The 24,165-nt window shown below is 39.0% G+C and overlaps 1 protein-coding gene and 1 long non-coding RNA gene across 2 annotated transcripts; one reads left to right on the forward strand and one right to left on the reverse strand.

Moving 5' to 3' along the window:
• Nucleotides 1-138: 138 nt before the first annotated feature.
• On the reverse strand, nt 139-17,429 carry LOC123971947. Its single transcript, XR_006825335.1, has 6 exons — nt 17,154-17,429; nt 15,731-15,870; nt 13,997-14,088; nt 9,467-9,654; nt 8,875-9,058; nt 139-915 (listed from the first exon to the last, which is right to left on the reverse strand). It is a non-coding gene; the product is annotated as an uncharacterized LOC123971947 (long non-coding RNA).
• LOC123971942 (protein Niban 1-like) lies at nt 2,734-22,445 on the forward strand. Its single transcript, XM_046051049.1, has 14 exons — nt 2,734-2,926; nt 6,181-6,311; nt 6,441-6,578; nt 6,672-6,789; nt 8,901-9,062; nt 15,766-15,881; nt 15,975-16,079; nt 17,113-17,275; nt 17,398-17,579; nt 17,709-17,855; nt 18,074-18,184; nt 19,060-19,167; nt 19,290-19,389; nt 20,356-22,445. Exons 1-14 carry the CDS (start codon nt 2,872-2,874, stop codon nt 21,678-21,680), a joined length of 2,961 nt encoding a protein of 986 aa, XP_045907005.1. The 5' UTR covers nt 2,734-2,871; the 3' UTR covers nt 21,681-22,445.
• Nucleotides 22,446-24,165: the final 1,720 nt, after the last annotated feature.

Consider the following 24,165-nt stretch of genomic DNA (forward strand, 5'->3'; position numbering starts at 1 on the left):
TTGGGGCAAGTCGTCACATGTGACAACCTAAAAACCCTAAAAACAGACGCAAAGAACATGCTCAAAAACTTTGGGATATTAAGAAATTAGCATTGACAATAGTATAAAATTAAATGTATTTTTATAGTTACAGTGAAGTTTCAGCAGGCATATCCCTGGACTACAGACTGTAAGACCTTTCAAGTTAGTTTAACATGGAATTGCAAATTCACCTGCTGCCTTGATATAACTACAGTGTTCTTGTTGTCTCAACATTGCTTTTTTAGTTGATTTAAATTTTCATAACTTCATTCTTTGAGTCGGAGCAAATAATTATTTTACTTCATGAAAATCTATAACCATGATGTTAATGGCAGTCATGCATGTGAAGTTGAAGAACAAATCAATCAGGAGTGCAGCAAAGAATTTTGACATAAATCACAGAACTCTGACTCGGTACTGTCAAAAGATTACCAGAGAAGAGGTCATACAGCCACGTCAACAACAACAACAACGACAATTGGTAATGCAAAAATAAAAAATGAGAAGCAGCTTATTCAATATGTTGGTAATAATAATGATGACATATATTTTTATAGAGCCTTTCAAGGGACCCAAGGACGCTTTACACATAACCTCACAAAAACAAACAAATACCAGAACAGCAGGAAGTCCTTCTAGATTATAGGTGGATTTTTAGCAGTTTTTTAAACGTGTCCAAAGATGCTGAAGGCCCTGTCCACATATGTTTGCAGTCTGGTGTCGGGGGGGACGGAGAGCAAGCCCTTTTCTGTGGACTGCAGGTTCCTGGGAGGTCTGAAGATTTGCTTACCAGTTGGCCGTGGTACATCAGCTGAAGTTCGTGCCGATGTCGTGTCAACTTCCACAGTCATTTCCTGATCAACGAGCCACCTGGCAGCAGCGAGGCAAATCCCTCTAGATGGATACAACATATGCACTTTATTGATTTCCTGAAACTTTTCAAAGAACATACAAAGTGCTCACAGGAGAAGCTCTGTTTACTCCTTTTTCCTTTATGCTAAAGACATTTGCATATTGATGCTGTCGTTCCCACTACACTGCTCACATGGGCTCCACCCATCAGACAGTAGTAGTAATTGTGTTCTTAGTTTCTGACAGTCCAGTGTGACAACTTACCTGCCGATGAGGCAAACTGTCACAAATGTGCACTCTCTATTCAACAGTCTGCAACTCCTTAATGAGATAAAATATGAAGATGTGATGAAAATAAAATATGTGCCCAAGAATTCCTTCTATCATTTGGTATGACATCTACACAATTGTGATGGATGGTGCTCAGTAAATGTTAAACAGTGTGAAAAGTGTGACAACATACCCCAGTCTCCCCTATAAATTAAGGAATGTTCGACTGTAATTTGTTTGTAAAAGAAAAAAAAACACCCCTAAACCATACAATCCATTAAATATACCGTAACATAGGCTATCCCAAGATGTTAACTTACCCATTAATTATCCCCTTTATCCGAGAGTACAAACGTATGCTGAGCAGTGTTCAAACAAACATAAATGTATTTCAAATGCACATATTAATCATGTGCAACATGATTAACATTACTGCTGCATTAATGTGTATGTTGCATTTTACTGCTGTAGGTTTGTGCTACTTTGAATATGCTGTTGGGTAGATTAATCTGCAGCAATGCATCATATTCTATAAGGTCATCATCGCTGTCAGAACCACGTGAGCTCAGAAAACCAGCTGATTTAAGGTCGGTTTTAATAGTTAATTTAGATTAAAATGTAGGATCATTTTCTCAAACCTAAAAAGGAAACACTTCATCCTTCAGTTTATCAGAAAAATCCACATTCATGGTTTTCACTGGACAGTAAAGGTATTAAAATGTATAATCTAAAAAGTAACTAATGCAGTAAAAAGTACAGTATTTGTCTCTGAGATGAAGTATAAAGTAGCATACAATGGAAATACTCAAGTAAAATACAAGTACCTCAAATCTTTACAGTGCTTGAGTAATTGTACTTAAATTCTGCCACTGTCATCACAAACAATAGACAAAGCATTTCAAAAGCATGGACGCAGTGTTGCACAGGTTGTCCCCTTATTGCACATAGTTCATGACACAAAGTATGATTTTGTTCATTTCAGTGATGGCTCTTCAGTCTTGAGGCGTGAGCTTTGAGTGCTCTGTAGCGCCTTCCAGAGGTTAACAGAGAGAACAGGTGGTAACAGGGATGGGTCGCATCTCCCAGGATGTTGTTAGCTCTGTTAGCAGAGGAGTTGATTGTCCATGTGAGGTCCTCACTGATGTAGGCCTCAGAAACCTGAAGCTTTCCACTCCTTCTCCCCTGACGGTTAGAGGAGCACGGCCCCCTTGGTGTCAGCCTGATTAACATGTAACTGCAGCTAAATAAGGTATATAGTGTCCTCCCACAACAGAAACCACAAAATGACACAAAAAGAGCATTAAAATACCTTGTTAAAGCTTAACTATTGTTACATATATCACCTTTTAAATCATTGAAGATGATATATTCTCTGACGGAGTACAGTTAAAGTTACTGTCCTGTTTCAGTGTTTACCAGCAGATGGCTCTACAAGGGAGGTTGTGACACTTGTGTATATATTTATAATATTGCAGTAGGAGAGAGAGAGATGACTGCTGTGAAAGGTTTCAACCTAACATTTTAACAGTCCCGCCCAGCTTACCACACACACCGACTCACAGACAGCAGAGGAAATGAGCTGAGCAAAAACCTCTCCAAACATCAGAACAGCTCATTCAGTTGGTATCACGTATAGGTTTCTCGTGTGAACTGCGTAATCAGAATTCAAATAACTGAAGTAAAACTTTTCCGGACACATTTTTAAAAGAAGGTAATTAAATTTACATTATGGGAGCATCTTCATCTGGCCTGTTGGATGAGGCAAAAATCAGCAACATTAAAGGTAAAACTAAGAGATCACTTCTTTTTTTTTTAATGTATTTTGTTTTCCAGCGTTCTTTAGGTTAGTCTGCTGCTTTGGACGCTTCTTGTTGTGATGGACCAGTCAGCCCTACTTAAATATAAGTTTAAAACATACATATGTGGAAAGAGAGAAAGAAAGAAAGAAAGAGAGATAGACAGAGGAATGGAAAAGAGAAATAACAGAAGCTGTAGGGGGTGTGGGTAAGTAAGATAGTGGCACTTGTAGTCATCGCAGAACCAGTAGGGGAGCATTATTAGTAGTAGTTGTAATAGTAGCAGTAGTAGTACACCTGCAGTTATAGGTGCAGTTTAGTACTACTGTGTATCTGCTCCACATTATTTGTAATATTGCTGACATGTACATAATATACTGGCCTTGTATATATACTTTGCCGTGCTAATTTAGATGGGTATTTTATAGAATAACAACATTAATAATACTACATTTTACTTTTCAGGACACTCAAAAACACTTTACAGTAAAACCAGAAGTTATGTAAATTAAAAACCGATAAAAAGATAAATGGCAGATGATTTGAAAGAGTCCATGTCGATGCAATCTCGGATGTGTATGGATAAGAAGTTCCATAGGGAGGAGCCTGCGATGGTGAAAGCTGTCGCTGTGAGACAGGAGTTCATTCAAATGTATGGTCATTTTGGATGCTGCAGTTAGTAGCGGTGTTGTCTTTCTAAATGCGCGATGGAGGCATAACATAACCATTTTTTTTAGCTTTCAACAAAGAGTATCGGGTGTGACTTGCAACAAAAGGTCCCCAGAATCAAAGTGTGGGACATGTGTGGCTACATGGCGGCAGTGTTAATCACCAGGCATAGCTTAAATAAAATAATAAGTCCGAATGAACTTTGAAACGAAACAAAAAAGATGCGCTATGTCAGTTGCTTTGTTCATTTCTATGTTGCATTCCTATACGTGTTATCACCACAGTCACATCCTGTCACTAATCTCCACTGCAGGCTAGAGTGTAATTACAGCCATTTCCAACTATTACATTATCATCACGGGTTGTCTGATCTGTGTGTGTGTGTGTGTCACTGTGTCAGTGTGTATACAGTCAGGCTACAGAGTGACCCAAATAGTGTGCGATAGTGGCCGCGCACTGTAAACAAATTATGAACAACAGATTACGAGCCAAAATGTAAGAGAGAATACACATTAATTCATCTCTTCTTACAAATCAACACACATTTGACAAACCCCATAAAGACAATTAAAGCTGTTTATAAGTATTAATTCTGCCATACCAAACCACAAAATGGACCCCGATTTAGATTCCATAATATGTCCTTATATATGCACAGTATGCAGGTAATTGCCATCTTCCTCTTAGCCTCCTGTTTCTCACGCCGTCCTCCAGCAGCAGGAGTGGGATGGGCTTATTTGATTGAACATTTTTTCTCCCCAAGCTTGATTAAAGCATTCAATTAAGGCCCCATTTTTTGTCTCGACCACGGGTAATAGATTACATCCTATCCTATGATGCACCGAAACCTAAGCAGATTTAAAGATACTTTAAACTTGAATCCAACGAAGGTTAAAATCAAGGGCAACTGGACTTGGTTGAAGATACTGGAAGACGTTTCGTCCCTCATCCAAAGGACTTCTTCAGTTCTGGCTGACTGGCAGGGAAACTCAGCTATTTAACCTCAGTGGGGTCGTTGGCCAGGGTCATCGATACCGCTGGTTCGTTAGTGTTCCTTGTTGCTGTGACGACAGTCGTTACAGTCGTTAAGACTACCTGTGGCCGAGACTGAACGACCATCGTTGGTATCTTCACCTGAGGTCAATAGGTTACGTTTGTTGAGTTTCCTGGGAAGTGATGAAAGGACAGCATTGTAAGTGGGGGATAAGTGGTGGCGTAGACCCCCTCCCCTGTTCAATGACGGCTTCTCAACCCTGGTGTAGATGCTTCCTTGACACCTCTTTCAAACCATCCATCTTCTCTGTCTAAAATGTGCACCTGGTGGTCCTCAAACGAGTGTCCTCTGTCCTTCAGATGTAAGTAGACTGCAGACTCTTGACCTGAGGAGTTGGCCCTTCTGTGTCGAGCCATGCGTTTGTGTAGTGGTTGTTTAGTCTCCCCAATATACAGGTCTGTTGACCTCAAGTTGAATTCATTTATTTCCTTTTTTGTCACTTTGGGGGGCAGTGAAACAAACTGAAAACACAATATTTACAAATTATCTACTTATGAAGTTGTTACGGCCAATGTGTTAGCAAGTAGTTGTTAATTTACACGTTCAGCTGACATGAAGAAACATGAGCATTCATTTGGAGTCGTGTTTGTGTCCATGTGATGGATGCAAGTCCAATATTTACTCTTCTTTTAGCTCAGTTTTTCCTGACTCTTTTGCTGTTAAATGCTCCACTATGTGCACAAGCTAGTCGCTAACTTTGTCTGGTTAATCTTAGCTCTTTTGCTGAAACCAAGAAACAAGGTTGATGAGCCTGGTTTATACTTCTGCGTCGAGTCCATGCTCGCACGTACACTCGCGTTTATACCTATGTGCTTTGGTGTCTGCGTCGTTCTGCAGTTGCACCACCAGAACGCTAGTTGGCGGTGGGGTTTCTATGTTCCACTGTGTTGACTTCTGCCAGTGAGGCGGCTATCATTTGGTTTGGTCCTCTGCTAACTTGAATGGGAGTAAAATAATAATCTGGGTTGGGGGGCTCAGAAAATACATCCACTGAGTTACAGCTGCTTGTTTGGCTGCTAGTGTGTATGTATTAATTTTGTGAGACTGACTCAAAATTACTCTTGAGCTCACTTTTCTCCTGTGTTATCTGTCTGTGTACCTATGTGCTTTTCATTTTTACATATGCTGCTGCCTGTCTTGGCCAGGTCATCCTTGCAGAAGAGATTCTTAATCTCTCCTGGTTTAATAAAGTTTATAATAAAAAAACCAAAAAATTAAACTGGCTTCAAAGCACAGAGCACTTCTTGTGAGCTTGCAAAGTATGATGATAATTCTATGTGGGTTAATCAGCAAGACCCTCCAGTTTCACATTGTGTAAATATAAAAATATAGATTTGTGCAGCTTTAACACTTTAAAACTTTCTCCATTAAAGTCTAAATCTACCAGATACAATTTACCAGTGTTTCTTGCAATAAATAAATTGATTATTCAGTTCTGAGATGGAAGAAATTATATTTTTTAAGGGCAGTGTGACATGTTTTTAAAATGTGCACGTTTGTTTGTGTGTGTTTATCCAGGACTTGTTGACAGTACATTTCAGAGCTTCAGTGTGTTTTACCGTCAGCAGTATTCTGCAGCCTACTTCAGACATTTACACCAGGAGGTGGAGCCTAAGAAGGAAGGGCGGGGCCTACTGCTCACACATGGGGTAGGAGCTGCACCTGTCAGTCTGTCCATCAATCAACACTGGTTTACTCCAACTTCATATTCATGCTGGATGCAGCTGGACAATCCGTACTAACTGTATAGGATGTTAAATCTGTGTGTGTGTGTGCAGCCTCAGTATGCTGTGGAGGAAGTGCTGTACCAAGGGAGTGTAAAGTTCTCCTGCTGGGATGAGCAGGGAAAGAAATGCAGAGAGAGATACGCAGTCCTGAAAAAACACTACAAAGTGGAAATACACGAAAACAAGGAGGTAACACCGTCACAAGCAAAACACGACATTCAGAATCTAAATGATATGATGTATGTTTGTGTTGGACATCGCTGTCTGTGTGTCCATCTGTAGGCCTTCAGTCGTGGATGTGCAGCTAAGCTGATCCTGCACCCGGCAGGGGCCAGTGTGTTCACCACAGAGGAGGAGTCTAAAGCTCACCTGGAGAAAACCTGTACTGGAGTACTCAACGGTAGTATTAATTTAATCCTATATAACAATGTGGACGCTGTATTTAAAGGCGAGACACCACAGTCCAAAATGATTATTTGGTTTTAATCTGTCAATTTTCAGATTTCAAGTTATTATTAACTATTATTACCAGACTTAATACACATAAAATAGATCAAATGTACAAACAATCTTGGATAATATATACAAACATTATTTTTCAACTGCAGATCGCGGACATTTCATGCATGTTTCCGAGAAAAATTTTGACCAGTCTTTTTAAAACACTCCAAAATTATTAATTTATCGTGTGAAAGCTTGTTTTCTAGAGCACAATGTTGGCTAGTCCATTTATTAAAGGTGTGTTTTTATTGTGTTAACAAATCTTTAAACAGCCATTTTCTCAAAATTACACGTTTCCTGTACACCAAGTCATTTTCAGAGACAGAAGACAGAAAGTTAGATCATCATAATTTCACACACTGTTTCTTAGGTCTTATAGCAGGCCATTTACAGAGGTTTTTTAAATATCTTTTATCGTTCTCATTTTATTTAGCATTTTATCTATAAATATGTCGGAAAAAAAGGTCTGTCATATATTTATGTCACATATAATAATATTGAATAATAATATTATATGTATATAATATAATAAATTAAAAAATTTTTTTTTCATAAACTGTTCTGTAAATATCGGGCCTTTTGGTATATTATTACAATAAAACAAACAAAAAAAAATCCATCTGACTCTTACCGATGTGCTGGAAAACGGATTTGTGTAATATGCAAATCAGTGCATATTTAATGAGGAAATCCCTCATATGCATTTAAAAACAAACATTTGTAATAAATAAATAAATAAAAAACCTTCCTTTTGTGTTTACTTTCAGCTTGTAAAGTTTTATTGTCATACGGGTACGGTTGGGGAAAAAGACTCTGTGGTGTCTCGCCTAAACAGTAGTTTTCTTTTCCAGTGTTAACACCCAGTCTTTTTGTTAGCCTAAAAGATCACATGTGGATTATAAGTGAATAAGAGATACACATTCTTTGTGCTTGTGTGACTTTTTGTTGTCACTTCTCTCTTCACTTTGGTTTGAGGTGTCACAGACTGACCAGTTTGTGTAAGCCGGCTGTGTGCAGTTTACAAGTATAATATCAACAGATTTACCATAATGAAACAGAGGGTTTTCACACATTCATTTGGAGCTGGAAACATGTGAAGTTTGCATTTACAACTTTATGCTCATATTAACTAAAAGCAGCTTGGTTCAATTGTAAAAGAAAATCTGTCTGTAGACCAGGCGGCGACTGTGGCTCAGGAAGTTTGAGACTAAACTAAGTCGATAATAATAAAGACTGACAGTAGCCCTGTTTGAAAAATCGCCGCCATCTCATTTATCTGCCGGTGTATTACTTTGTAACGTACTTTCTACTGTTAACTAGTAGTTTCAAATTTGAGACCCAAATCTGACCTCAAGCTATATTTTTGCTTTAATTAATCCATTTTTGAGATGGCTCGCCAGACTAACACAACTCTTTCCCTCTCATGCAGTTTGGCAAAGCCAGTCAGACAACAAGAGAATTTTCTAATGAAATTACATTTCAAAATAACAGAATCCCAAAGCTTCATGTAACAAAACGGCCCGAGACCAGATTTCCGCTACCTGTCACCAAACCTATTGGGTCCTGTCACAAATATGTGCAGTTCCAGATGCAGGTTAATTCGGGTCTGGTATGCAGCAGAATTGTACCCCAAACCCAGTACTCAGTATATACTTGCCAGGTTGCGATCAGGTAGAAGGACTGTACTTTTTGTACTTCTAGTCTCGCTTGTGCAGACGCTTACAGAGGAAGTGTTTGTAATCTTCTGCAGCCTCATCATTTCAACATTTTGGGATTTCAAGAAGTGTTACATTGACATCATGACAAAGAGGGTAGCCAAGCGTGTGTGAATGTGTGAAACCGCAACACCCTGAGTTTAAAACCATCCAAAATTCTATGAGGTGGAGGTTTTAGTCAAGGTCAAGTAGTTTTAGTTTCCTGGGCGCTGACAAATAACCAATTTTATTAATTCACGGTTCAGAGAAAATACAGTCAACACCGTTACCTGTCTGTGTGTGTCCATGTGTGAAGGAGTGAAGGAGGATTCTTCTTCGGTGGTGCCGTCTCCAGATGTGTTCGCCGTGTATCTGCACCTGCCTTACATGGGCTACACCTGCTTCCTGTTCCAACAGAAAGAGGAACGAGATCTCTTCCGGTCTGCCGTCAAGACCTGCATCAGACACTGCGACCTTGGTAAAACACGAACACGCACATAAAAATTTTCTGTGTCGCAGTATATGAACATTAAAAAAAAGACTAAATGAAGTGACTTTAAATGCCAACATGCTTAATAGTTACATTTTGGGAGGTAGTGCTGGACAGAAATGTCCCACAATGCAAAGCTTGGCTAAAAATTATTCAGCATCTCTGGAACGCTGAGTAATCCTGCATTTTGGGAAATGCACTCATTCGCTTTCTTCCCAAAAAATGACATAAATAGACTGATACCAATTTTCATGCAACTTCCTCTTATTTATAAAAAGTTGAATTATAAGCATTAAAATTAATTCAATTCAATTTTATTTATAAAGCACCAATTCATCACAGAAGTGATCTCATATTACTTATTCTTTGTAACAAGACCCAACAATACTCACCACCATCAAACACTTAGCGACACCGATAAGGAAAACCTCCCTCTTATGGAGGTAGAAACAGCAGCGTGAGTCAGGGTGGGCGGCCATCTGCCTCGACCGGTTGGTCTAATTGTGGCAGAGAGTGTTGAGGAGGAACAGGAAGCCCGCAACCACAGACCCAGACCCCAAAGCTTCGAAACCAGAAACACCTGCAGAAGGGAAGAAAGAACCCTTAATTAATAAAATACATTCATGGGTTTAATTATTACGGTCGTTCTTGGTCTGATACAACCTACATCTTATGACATTAGCTTGCGTGGATATTTTTGAATAACTGACTTGACTAGGAATTCTTCTACTTCTCTATTTGCACTACTAATAAACCTGCATTTGCACCAAGGTCACCTCGTCACCTAAAGCAAAACAGGGAGTAAATGTTTCTTGTTTCTTCATTGTAGTTTCTACTCGCTTTTGGTCAGGTCGTGAAATTATGGCCTCTTTATTGCAAGTGACGGTAAATGAAGGAAAATCACATGCATGGTCTTGCCAGAGGAAAACAGCTAGCTAGGCTGGGTCCAAAGTTAAACAAAAAAGGCCTACAAACACCTCTAAAGCTCGATACATAACATGTAACATGCTTGTAATCTGTATACAAGAAGAAATGTAAAAATTATACTTTTAGATGGAGTTGAAAGGGATATTTCACCGCTGGAAGGAGTGTATTGTAGTATCTATGCAGTAGAAACACGCCAATATATTTTGGAAATTGGCGCTACATGACAAAAGAAAAAAAACGTTCTTCCATATCTACAGGAACATTGCCCTCTGCCGTGGTCTTCCAGTGGTTGTTCTAGTTCTAGCTGATTTTGGACAGGATGTTTTGATTTGTTAGATTTTTTTCGATCTGACTGCCCATTAAGCCGGGCACAAAAAATAAGGAAGTCTAATCTGTAGTTTGCCCGAGAGCCTGCAAAACGAGTTATTCAGCAGATGATAATGAGCAGGGAGCTCTGGGTGCAGGAACATGGAGAGAAGTTAGCCATTGTTCATTTATCCAGGGAAGGTTCAAATCAAGGGAAACTGGAGCTGGTTGAAGACTTTTTAATTTGGATCACTTTCACATCTTTGAGTATCTTCACAGTCCAGTTGTCCTTGATTTCAACATGCCTTGAATAACTATGACCTGGACGACTGAGAACCTTCACAGACATTGTTCATTCACTGTTAACAACTACTTAACGAGACCATGGCGGCCCTCCTTAAGTGACTTTATCTTGTCAGTTTCTCTCTTTACAAAGACAAGTGTTGCATTGTGAGAGTCCTACCTGAAGAGAGGCTGACAGAACAAATTGTGGTTTTAATATTTTTGCTCATGTATTGATTAAACCCATAAGACAAAAGATATTCCAAAGCTAAACTAGGCAAAACCTGTCCATGCTCCTGTTTTGTACTTCAGATAGGAAGCAAATAAGCTTATTTCTCAAAATTTTAAAATAATTCTTTAAATATCAATGAAGAACAGTTCATCAAAAACACAAAACAACTAGTGCGACCTTGGAAAATACATTATTTTAAGTTACTTTTCAAGTAGGCTGTTATTTTGAAATTGACAGGTGATGTACAACACTACATTGCATTGAATTATATGTTGTTTAAAAAATGGTATTTGAGTCACAACCATCACACTACTGAGATGGCGCGAGGCATTTAATGATTCACGGCTTAAACTGTTTGATTTTTTTAATGTTAGATGTGGGTGTAAAATATTCAACTCTACAGCGTGGCGTGCTCTTGCTTTTTTTTTTTTTTTTTTAATGTGGTGACATTTGCCCTAGCAACAGATAAAAATATTAATGCTGTTGACTTCCTGTGTGGTTAGCTTGGATACAAACCAGAAACAACCCCCTTCACTTTAGGCCATGGTTGCGAAAACACAGCATGACATATCTGCACCCACCAAGATATCCTCAGCAGTAACAGGAAACAGACAGCTGGCCAGCAGTTTTACTTTAGACGTTTAAAGAAGCCGCAGTACAATTTACAAGTTTTTTTTTAGTTTTTTTTATTGTTGTAATTTTAATTATTTGATTTAACAAACTGGAGATGGCTCTCTGGTGTGCAGAAACAGAAGTCCTTCAGAGGAAACCAGTGCTGACCAGCCTTTCATTTTACTTTTTACTAGATTAACAATCAGTTAAAAAATCCCCTTCTCTTTTCCTCATCCTCTCAGCCCTACTGAGCATTTCATCATCTTTCATTGTTTTATTTTTATGTCCTGCAACTTTACTGTTTTGATTCAGTCTCGGCGCTCTCATCAAGTTCTTAGTTGACCGTACCAACCAGCTGTTTTGATCTCACGCTTCACTACCTGCCCAGCACCAAGCCGCAGACACAGTTAGCAACCAGTTGGTGAACATAGTGGAGCATGTTGCTGCCTTAGATCCCTCTCTCGAGTTGACGGAGACCAAAACAGAGAAAGAAGGGGAATGAATATATGACAAAGACTTAGAGAGGATGCTAATGTTTCATCATGTCCGCTGAATGTGTAAACAACTTTGTGGCTTTATATGCCATCTGTCTGTGATGTTCTGCTTGTTGTGGAGTGTCGCAGAAACTGTATCTTGCTGGTGAGGGATTAAGCAAATAATTGAGTAACAACCAACCGTTGTCTTTGTAGAATTTATTAATAAAAGAGAATAAACAGAGAAGTACTACAACACATATACAGCTGGTCTAGAGACCTGCTGCCTAGGGCAGCTTCGGGCGTCTGGCCCCGAGCAAAGGGATGCATCATCATTTATGCAGTCTAGGTTTCTGTGTTTTGGGGAACAGAGATCCCCTCTCAGCCTTGAATGAACATTCCAGGAGAGGAGAGGAACAACAAGAGAGGAAAACAGCAAAACAATCTCACAACTCTGACCTAAACCCTAGTAAATGTGGACAGACTAACATAAGGTGTTTATGAGAGGAAAGGTTAAGGATAAAAAACACAATGCATATCTATGTCTATGAAGATTCTCAGTCATCCAGGTCATAGTTATCCAACGAAGGTTAAAATCAGTTGCCCTTGATTTTAACCTTCGTTGGATAATGCATATCTATCTATAAGACACAACAAGAATAATAATAATAATAATAATATTAAAGATTAAATGTAAGAGGACACAATTTTTGAAAAGTCATCCATTTTATTTGCCCTGTGATGGAGAGAGGTCCTTACAAATAGTGATGAGCAAATTGTAGGTAAAAAAAAACAACAATGTTTTTTTTTGCCGTTTATGTTTTTTGCGTCTAAACAATTACAGACGCAGAATCTCACACGTGTGTTTGTGCTTTCGGAAGTTACAATAAGAGGCTTTACTGTTAGCATGATGTTAGCTCTTAGCTGCTGGATCACACACGTTTGTTAAAATGGCTGGGATGGAGTAATTTGAACCTCAGGACCTGTGGGACGTTGAGCCAGCTAGTTTTACTCTAATTTTACATTCTTAAATTTCATCACAATTAATATTCGCCCAGAATCTATGAAGCCATGCTTCTATAAATGTTAGACAGACAGGGCTTCAACTCCTCTTGAGGATGTGGACAGTGCAGCGGGAAAGGTAGACATTGAGTCCTATTAGGAGTGTGCATCTTCACTGGTCTCAAGATTCGACTCGATTCCTCGATGCGTCACCTCAAGGCTGGGAATTTCTAGGCACCTCATTACGATCATGTGTGCTACGATGCAATTGTAAAACGAACAGGATAAAGATGTATTTTTCTCACAGAGTGACTACTTGGTATTTCTAAGAAGAAGTAGGTAATAAAATGCAGATATATTTAATGTTACTTCATATAAATGTAGCTAACATAGCATTATTACAGCGTTATCACTGACCTCTGCTGCTGCTATTTTTATTTATTTATGTATTTTGAAAACAGTCTATTTTAGATCCAAAGTGATTATTCCCATATATGCACCACATCCAGAAATGTATGTACATATTTTAGTTACACATTACGTCTCCACTTTAAAGACGCCTCAAGTAAAAACTGGCTCCATTTACACACTCTCCCTACATGAAGTCAGTCTCTGGATTAATATTTTATTGCGCGCTCTCATAATGAAAGGCTTAATTTACATCAATAATAATAACAACAATAATAATAATCATAATTATACAATAAATTTAATAAAGGTAGTTTACAGTAGTTTGAGATGATGCATACAAATCTGAGAAAAACTGGAGGTATTTCCTACCTACGGCTGGAAAAAAACTAAAAAAAGGTTTAAAGTTAAAAATCAATCAGCGTTTCGTTCGTTCTTTGATTGTTCCGATTCAAAATTGGAAAAACAAATATTTTATGTGTAATTATTTATGTGTATTTACTGTTGCTACTGTACATGGGGATAGCAGTAAGATTGCTGTACTAAATAACCGCCACCAAAACAAAGACCAACACTTTAACCAACAGTGAGTGTCTCACATGTCGTCGGTGAAATCTCTCTTTAGGTGCACTGGTGTGTTTCATATTGATGGTGTAGATGATAAAGGGAAGTACACTCACCATTAGTGGAGCTTTCTGTTCCTCAAATGCCCTCCATCATTTAGTAAGAAATGAATGACCTTAAGTCTTATGGGGAACTGGACCACAAAAAACTGACGGAAAACCAAAAGAATGGCAAAAATTAGAGATGTGAAAACTAACACCATTAAACACAGCAACACTAGAACTAATAAAGACTGAACAATAGAAATCACAGCGATGGCAGCAGATGTGCAGTAACAGTTATGTAACAAATATAGTTTCTGCTTTACATAACTGTTTATGTGGCATTTACTTTGTGCCTTTATCAGACAGCTGACAGCAGAGAGATGACAGGAAATGAGCCTATCAGGGAGAGGTTGGGAACGACACACAACAAAAAGGTTCACGCACGGACAGAAAAGTAGGGACGTTGCGGTTTATGATCCTAACCCTTAGGACATCAGGACGCCGCAGTAGTTTAATTTTTACAGCATGTCACTGCAGTTTTAATCAAACGTTACTCTTTGACTTTTCTTGGGATTTGTTGACTCTAATCTAATTACCGCCAGCAAATATATAACAAGGATACTAAAGGACAATACCCACCCAGCCACAGCCTGTTCACCCTGCTGCCTTCTGCGTAGAGATTTAGACGTTTCTGCTGCCGCACCACCAGAGTGCAGAGCAGCTTTTTCCCTCCATGCAACCAAATTCATCCTCAGCCCTGCTGCACTGAATATAGTTTATTTCTGTTTACCGTTTTTATAGTTGCTTCTGTATTAATTGTCTTCTACGTAGCAGAAGGGAGTTACAAAACTCAAATATTACTCATATTAAACCTAAATTTATAAACCTAATAAACCTAAAAAAATATACCTAATTTCTTAAAGCCACTTAATACAATACTTAATGCAATGAATGCTGGGAAGTAAGAAGTACATTAACAGAAACACCTGTACAATTAGATCTAATTTAATAGCCCTACGATGAAACAACCATTGTAAAAGTAATGTTTACTTAAAACTGTTGAGTTAAAATTTTTCCTGACCTTTTTTCTGCAACAAATAATAAGTTTTCACGGAGAAAAAAAAATTCTGCCCAGTTTTTCTGAACTAATGATGATATTAGTTTGAAAACCAAATAAAAATAAAAGTGGACTGAACTAAACAGGCGGAACATGATTGATGCCACATAATCGAGCTAAATGAGAGATTCTCTTGGAGGTATCTCATTAATTCAGAAAAACTGATTTCAAGTGAATACATTTAAACTTCTGTAGAACACTACTTATAAGATTTTCTAATAATGAAGTATTCCCTCAACCAATGGGAACATCGCCACAGAGTTTCCCCAGCAAAATAAGCAATAGTTTTATTTAATATGAATAACAATAACCTCAATTAATCAACACAAAAGTACACATTGTGCTTTTAAACAACTCCCCCCATAAGACAATAAGTTACTCAATGATTAATAAAGGAATCAATAATAAAAACACTCAATAAAAACAGAAAATGATGAAATGTACATCAAATAAATTTGTAAACAGTAAATAAAAAGTAAATGAAAGATTAAGAGCACAAATAAAATACTAAAAGAAAGAAATAACAGGTATTGAAAGCAACAATCCAAGCAATAATAAATACATTTAAGAGAATAAATCAAGTCCAATTAAAACTCAGACTAAAAAGGTACGTAGGTCTTGAGTTTGCTTTTAAAACACAAGTTAAGGGACAGGAGAGATTTAAAGGAAAGAATGAAGCTGATGCTAACCTCCAGAATCATAACCAAGTCCACGCTTCCTGCAGACCCCTGGTGCGACTCATCCTATGAGAGCCAGGCCTACGTCCGAGCCCTCCGACTCTACCGACAGGACAAAGGACGCTATGAATCCTGGGAAATGCTGCTGGGCACTGAGGAACAAGTCAGCAAACACACACACACACACTTCAGCTTTCTGTCTGTCTTTGGTTCTTCGTCCACTTGGCTCATTAAATTTGTGTGTTTTCGTGTGCAGGTGCTGGCCTCCCAAGTGATGGAGGAAGTGTTGCCATGGTTACAGAGCCAGCTTCAGTCCAGAGTGAAGGGCAAGAAAACTGAAAGGATCCGACAGTGGCTGGCAGTGAGTTAAACTTACAAGCCGGCACAACACAGGCTGAGATGGATGTTGTTCACACGGGGGGGCGTCTGTGCTGAGCGGCGCGCGGCGTAACTTCAGTAATATTTAATCTTTTGAGGCCCTGAGCCCCAGTAATCTGTCCCTGCAGAGGGCCCTTCATTGTTTTTTTCACACATGGGCATCTTGGAGGGCTCTTTACCTCTTACACCACAGGGCAGCTGAGTCAGTGAACTCTATTAAGTGTTAGCCTTTCCTTTAACTGTATTTTTATTTCTTAAGTGTTTTCTTGCTTTGATTGTGTATCTTGTTAACTGTATTATATGTGTTGTATTTTTCGGACATGGTTTTGATTACATTATTATTGTTTTCTCACACGCTGGGGCCCTCTAAAGAGACGCTAGCCTTGCATCAAGTTTTAGGTGCGTTTGACTTCACGTGGCGATAACTTAACGTGATGCATACTGGATTTAACATACGGCATGCTGGTTAGAAATTCTGTCCAACTTCTGTCAGCGCTGCAAATCGTCTCCACGTCACATTAGACAGGGCACATTATCTTGTCAAATCTACGAAAAGGGGCATTCAAGAAGACACTTTTGTTTTGTATTTTTTAACCAGGCCATTATTTTGAGATTAAATCATTCAAATTTATTCTCAAAATTTTTACTTTAAAACTGCATTAATCAATATTTTTATAATAACAATGGGTCAATGGATACTATAATATTTAATGTGAAAGGTTCCACTCAGTGATGAAAACACAGACTATTATCAAATGTATTAAAAATGTATTTATGCTGCTTTAACTAAACTAAATTTAGACCTTTTCTCTCCATATTAATCTCGTTATTCTGACTTCTCAGAAAACTTCTGAGAATTTAGATTTTAATCTCAGAACACATTTTTTCCTAGACAGCTTAAACCACTGTAAACAATACTATCTTTTCCCCTTGTGTAACATTTACTGAACACAAGTGTGACACAACATTTGCAGCTCTGTTTTGTGATATATTATTATTATTATGTGTATGTATAGACAGTACATGCAACCTACACTTTGGTCCTGGAACAACTCACTGCAAGTCTGGAGGCTCTGAGGGAGGAGTGTCGTCAGGCAGCATCAGCCAAACAGGCGCTAATCAGATCCAACCTGGACCAGATAATGTCCTCTCACTGCTTCCTGGAGGTGAAAGTCAGAGGTAGGGCACGTTGACCCCTACAGATTGAACACACACAGTGCTGTTAAACTTATATATGGCGCTACAATCTGATAAGAGTCCTATAGAAACTTTTTAAAAAGGAGTGAATTTGTGTGTTCCAGCATGTATCTGTGAAGAAGCTGAGAAAGTGTGCGGTGAGTCTGTAGCACCCTACGTGTCCTCCATCCTTGAAGCACTTGTAGAAAACATAAGTGCAGGGATTCAGGGGATGCAACACACACTGCAAAAACAGATGGACTCGGCCTTCACGCTCACAAATGGAGGAACAGATGAGACAAATGAGGTGAGAGAGCCCTTTGTGTCTTTTGAGAAAGAGTCTATGGTTAAAAAGTGGTTTCAGGGTGATTTTTCTTTTGCAAACTTTCCTCTCCAAGTATTTTTATAAGATTGTGGTTTTGTGTGTGTTCTCCAGGCCTTGTCCACTCTGCACTCCATCAGTCCGGATCAGAGCTACTGGCAGGTGGAGAAACTGTCAGAGAAACTTGAAGGCTTAAAACAGCGGTTTGGACTGAGCAGCACTCAGAGACTGGTTCACTCTGCACATCTGGAGATGGAGAAGGTACAGAGTAAAGTTCAACATTCAATACAGCCATGGCCTTTTTAAGTAGAGGGCGAGTACAGCCATAAAGAACAAACTGCCCTGTCACGTTTGGCTCAGTTACTCTCTTGGACTTGAAGCCGAACTCTACTTTTAAAGACTGCTTAGCAAAAAACAAAAAGGTCAAAGCCTACAGTTTGTGTCGCAGAGAAACAGTGTTTGTCATTTGTATCTTCCAGCTGTGGGACAGTGCTGTGCACACCTTTGAGCTGTTCCTCCAAACATCAGCCAAACTGCAGCCTTCTCAGGTTCCTGTCAAGATGAAAAGAGCTAAAGAGAGAGTCCTAAAGGTAAAGAAATGCCAACGTACAATATCAAATGAACTTTGTGGCAATAATAACTTTTTCTGCATATGATTTCAACATGCCATGCACAAGAGAGTTTGTGATTAAATAGAATTGAAAAGGCTTTTTTAAATGTGTGACCCACATTATTTTTTTCTGCATATGGATAATTGTTGAGGATCAATCATCTGCACAAAATATGTTATTTAGTGTCCAGTGTGTAATATTTAGGAGGATCTATTGACAGAAATGCAATATAATATCCATAACTATGTTTTCAGTGGTGTGTAAAGACCTTACATAATGAACCATTATGTTTTTATTACCTTAGAATGAGACATTTATATCTACATACAACGCGGGTCCTCTTATATGGAGGTCACCATGTTGCGCCGCCATGTACAGTAGCTTAAACGGGTCGTGTTGAATACTTATGAGGAAGTAGTGGTAGTAGTCTGGTTTGTTAGAAGTAAGAAGAGAGGTAAAATCTGCAACCCTCACCACTAAATACCACTGAAACTTACACACTGAAGCTTTAAGAGAACATTTGAAATTCAAATATAAAGATTTTAATATTCTCAGGTGCACACAGAGATCCTATATATACTGTGCTGTTTTACATAAACACACACACCTGTATGTACAGTGTGTGAGTGTGCAATGCAGAGCGATGTATTAAGAGTAATAAGATATTTTCAGATAGCAAAATAGGCTCGGTTATAACAATAATCGGATAAAAATGGTCCATCTGTAGCCCCAAAATGAAGAAGGATGTGCATACTGCTTTTCATTTATATACTATCCCGTACTTGCAGCTTTTTTCTCTCTTCTTTTAACTCAGTAAGTGAAAAAAGTGTGTCTGTCTGTGTGTGTTTGAGCAGCAGCTTGACTACGACAGCAGAGTTGTCCAGAGGAGGCTCTATCAGGAGGCTTTACTGGAGATCACCCTGCCTGCTCTCACCAGCAGGATGGACAGCAAGTGGAAAACTGTAGGTCAAATACACCACTGCTGTCTATCCCACTCTGTCTCTTACACATTACAGAGAACACAGTCACACTCCATTTCAGTACTTTCAGAGTCCACAAGGTTTTGCATGTGTTTTTTGTCCAGGAGCTGCAGCAGTTCGAGCAGTACATTTTCTCAGACTACAGCGGTTTTATCCTGGTTCATAACGTCTATGATGATGTGCTGAGAAACATCGTAGAGACAGGTAAATCTCTTTGTTTTTAAAGTATCTCACCGAAGACTGTCAGCTTGGCCCTGATGCTATTTAGATAAATGTCACACTTATCTAATGAGCTTCACACAAACATTTAAAGCCAGTAAGTGACATATTAGTACACTGTGATATTACTTTATTACAAGAGCGTTGTAAATGTGTTAGGACCTTGACCGTTGCCCTCTGTATGTTTGGTAGCACTTCGGGAAGCTTATACAGTTCAGTTTATGCTCAAACTGTAACACAGTTGCTTCCTTTATTTTGTACATCTCCTCCTAAAAGGGATTTAACCAGACTTTTAGAAATACTCTGCAAAAAACAGTCTGCAAAATGTTCCTTTTACCTATTTTGGTAGGGTATAAGTGTTGTTCTCTGTGAACACCAATGATGATCTAAATGCTGTTTCCAGGAATATAATTCTGCAGGGGAATTGCAAATCCTTGCAAAACTCAACATGTGTGATTATTGTTTAATTGCACCAGATACCTCAGTTATATGTAGAATCCTTTTATTCTCTGAAAATAAATCCCGTAAAACAACTATTTTTCAACTAAATAGGATGTTAGAAATACTTTTAATTATATATTTCTTGTACATTTTGTTCTGACTGAAAATACATCTGTCCACTCCGGTGGACGTTGTCTGCCAAAGGGTTTACTGCCTATGTTTAATTTAAAATGATGATATAATTTGTACTTGATTAACTTGTGTATTTATAGCCCTTGCTTTTGCTAAATGTTTTAAAAACATATAGTTTTTGGACCTTTACTAAGCTCCAGTGAATCAGTTTTGAAGCCCTTGATGCATTTCAAAATGAAATATACTTGTAAAAAAAAGTTTAGAGGCATAGTTTTTCCACTTTTTAAAAGTAAAAACAAACATTGAAAAATAATCAATGAAAACTGGAACATACACGTCTGACTTTATTTCTAACTTTGCCCCTTCCCCTCTCCTCAGTGGTCCAGGATGCTGCCGGTAAGAAGAGCAACAATCTCCTATTGGACACGACCGATCTGGGCATTAGTCAGTACAGTCTGCTGGGGCAGACGCCTCCTCACTCTGCACCAGACAGCCCGGCCATTCACGCTCGAGACGCCTCCTCAGCGGCACCAAGTGAGACTGCTCCTGAGGAGGAGGGAGCTCGGACAGTCACAGCTGACGTTTGCCTTCAGAATGAACCAGAACTTAACGCTGATACCAAATCTGACCCCAGTGCCCCTCAAAGCTCTGAGCAGAGCACAGTGCTTCTGTCTCCTGTGATTGTCGTGACACAACAGTTTGATGAATCACAGACCGAGGACGCTTCTTGCGTCGAGGAAACCCAAGAAGTTGACACGCCATCAGCTGCTGCAGAGTCTTCCAACTCAGCCGCACCTGATGACTCTGAAGCGGATGTTACGCATGAAGTCGGTACAGCTGATGACACACCTGCTAACCCAGAATCAAATAATGCCATCCCAGACCCTCCTGATGTTTCGGTGTCCATGCCGTCCTCACCGTCTTCGCCGCAGTCCACAGATGTTCCAGCTGAATGTGTTCAAGGTGGTCAATCTGACAATTCTGCCACCGATGATCAAGTGACAGAAGATGCGACTTCCCTCCAGGGTCCCTGTCCCTCATCGCCAAGTCCACCCGGTACAGATGGTCCAATGAAAATCAGCCTTGGGACACTAAGCGATGTGATTAGTTTCAACTCCGCAACACCTCCTGTAACGCAGATGACGACACAGCAGACCACCGACAGAGCGGTGTACTTGACGGGAGAAATAAAGGACAACTGGGAAGTGGAGCGGGTAAAAGAGGAGAAGCAAATAGAGGCCGCAGAGGAGAAGGAGGTTCATGAGAGAATAAAGGAACAGAAAGAAGAGACAGGGACGGGGGAAGGGAAAGATGAGGAGAGAGGTGAAGGGAAAACAGGAGGTGAACCTGTTGATGAAGGCAGCCAATCCACTGAATCTCCAGCAGAGAGCGCCACCGCTTTAACCCCAGAGCAGAGCGACGAGAAGGTAGATGATGAAGAGAAAGGTAGCGAGCGGGAGACTGAGAAGAGAAACGATGACGAAGAAGCTGAGGAGAAAGGAGATCATGCAGAAGAAGGAAAGAAAGAAAAAGAAGAGGAGGAGGTTCCCCAAAGCCCTCAGCCAATGGAATCACAGCCGGAAAGTGATGCTGAGCTGCCACTGGACAGCGTGGGCATCATCAGAGAGCTTGTGACTGAGATCACTGAAGTGGAGATTGTAGTCAGCCCCCATCCCAACGGCGGGGCGACAACTGACTGCTGAATCCTGCCAGGACTACTTGACCAACACCTCGCTCAGAGTTTATTAAATGGTACAGAGAGCAGAGGTGAAAAGAGCGGTTAGTGGGATAATAAACGCCAGATTTTTACTGCATCATATTTTTATACTCGTATATTTTAAAGATTTTTGTTCTCACATTCTGTAATAAGCATTTTTTCTTCTTCATACAAGCAGTAACTTCTTTATATTTGCCTTACGCTAACTCTGAAATGGATAAAATGACCCAATAAAGATGTAAAAACTCACTCTACGTTGTGATCTCAAAGCTGCATCCATTGATGTTTTGGATATTTTTCCAAAAGGCCAAAAGATCAAGAACAAAAATGACAGTATCCGTTTAAAAGCATGGAAAACATTTACACTGAACGTTTCATGCTGTCACCATAATGGTTCAAAAAAAAATAAAAAATCTTCTTTATAATGTGACACTGGGTCAAAACTGATCCAGTATCAATTTATTAGTAACACATTGGCTATTTTAAAATAGCTAATGTGTTCCACCGGATGAAAGTCATGAAAGCTCTGTTTTGATCTTCACCAACTCTTGTGAAATATGTGGCTCTCGCTGCTAAATGCTCAGCTATGTTCCCCAGCTAGTCGCTAACTTCTACGTTTCTCTCATGATTTCACGCCACATTGTGTTGATGTAGAAATGTGGCAACAAAAGAAAGAAAAGCTTGTAAACAAAAGAAGAAAAGCTTGTAAACGACGCACTCATCTGTTCAATTCAATAAATGATCAACCATACTGCATCTTGATCGATGTCATTTAATCATTGTCTTTAATGGGGGGGGGAGATGAATGATGAAATAGTAATTTTCTAAGTCTCACATTCAATGTCTGAGTCTCTCTTGATTAAGGTTACGGACTGCGAAAACCGTCCGGGACGCTGTCGTTAAATCCGTGAGAAAGGCTGTTATTGTTCATAATTATTGTCAATAAACCAAACCAAATGAAAAAAGCATTTAACGTGTACATAAAATGCGTTTTGGTGCGAATGACTGAACAAACAAAACCTGCGTTTCTACAAGAAAAAGCCAAACGGCACACATAATGTCCAGGATGTTAAAAGTGAACATTATTTCACAACATTATTTTGAAAATGTCATGTGATGTGATTTTTAAACTTTTTTTATTCTTATTAAAGAACCTGAGGATGAAAGACAGTGAGAAAAATGAAGAGTGTCTATTGTCCAGTCCTAGTTTCTGTTTACAGTGTTTTGTTACGTAGCAATAAACACAATAACATACATAGATTAACAATAACTTATAATAAAAAAGCAAACATCGTCCATCAACACTATGTGCAAATATGCTATCAGTAATACAGTATGTAGCTAATTGTCAGGGTCTGGCAAATCCAGTGGGAGCCTCCTTTCTGTGTGTTGTTTAGTCAATGGCGCAACATATTTTTGTTTTGAAATGTGTATTTATACTGTTCTGATTCACATGTAGACATTCAGACATGGGGCTGCTTTGTTGCTAAAACTTGCACACTGTATGGCAAGTCATTTTAACATTTATTCCTTAAAACTCACTAGTCGCTATTTAAAAGTTGTTCCTAATTTATTAGATACTAGTACTTATTTTTTAGTTGGCTGTAACTATTTTTTAATTCCTAGTAACTAATGAAAATGTTACTAGTATCTTTTAAAATAATTACTAGTGAGTGATGAATAGGTACTAGTATCTAATAGATAATAGTTAAAAAAGAGCCCCGCAGATTTCAATAGCAAAAATTTACAAATTTTCTGTCACTAATAACTATTAAATAAGTGTTAGTAGCTTTTAAATAGCAGCTAGTTTTAAGGATTATATGTTAAAACGGTTTGCCATTCATACTGTCGCTTCATGGAGAGTGAATCCCAATGTTGTTTAAGGGGGCTGATACAGTTAAGGGGTGGCAGGTCAATAAATTTTACTTCGCAGGGACACACTGGATATCCACCTTTTTCTGCAGTGAGAGCTTTCTACTTTTATATATACTGCTATGGTTTGACATCAGTAACGTTTACAGCACACTGTAAGTGGTGGTCACAAAAATGACCAGAGCCATAAAATGCACAAAACGGCAGATTTCTAAGCTTCGGATTAGAGCCATCTTTGCTTAGGCCACTTTCACACTGGGTTGGCTTTTTTGACTGTCCCCCTTTGTCCTACACATGCTGCTCTACTTTCACAGCTGTCTACTGTTTCGCCAATCTGTGGAAATGCTTCACTGATCCAGGTACAGCCACTGACCGCTTTTTCGTGGCAACAAGGTTGGTGCCTATTTTGACACGCGTGGGGAAAATGGAGAATAATGGACATGTAATAGCTGCAAATAAGAAAAAATCAAGTTAGGCTGCATTCACACTACTACTATGTTCTTGTTAAAAAACGATCTAGTCCACACCAGCGTTTTAGACTGCGTATCAGAAATGATCTCCATCTACATTAAAACGACTAAAGTTGCACATTTAGTGTC

This window comes from Micropterus dolomieu, linkage group LG06 (genome assembly GCF_021292245.1).
Source record: "Micropterus dolomieu isolate WLL.071019.BEF.003 ecotype Adirondacks linkage group LG06, ASM2129224v1, whole genome shotgun sequence".
Classification (NCBI taxonomy): Eukaryota; Metazoa; Chordata; class Actinopteri; order Centrarchiformes; family Centrarchidae; genus Micropterus; species Micropterus dolomieu.

Excerpts from the sequence above, each read along its gene's own strand:
- LOC123971942 (XM_046051049.1), top strand. The coding sequence starts at position 2,872 with ATGGGAGCATCTTCATCTGGCCTGTTGGATGAGGCAAAAATCAGCAAC. Across the intron at positions 6,312-6,440 it reads GCCTACTGCTCACACATGGG|CCTCAGTATGCTGTGGAGGA; the intron begins GTAGGAGCTGCA and ends GTGTGTGTGCAG. Across the intron at positions 17,580-17,708 it reads GAACAGATGAGACAAATGAG|GCCTTGTCCACTCTGCACTC; the intron begins GTGAGAGAGCCC and ends TGTGTTCTCCAG.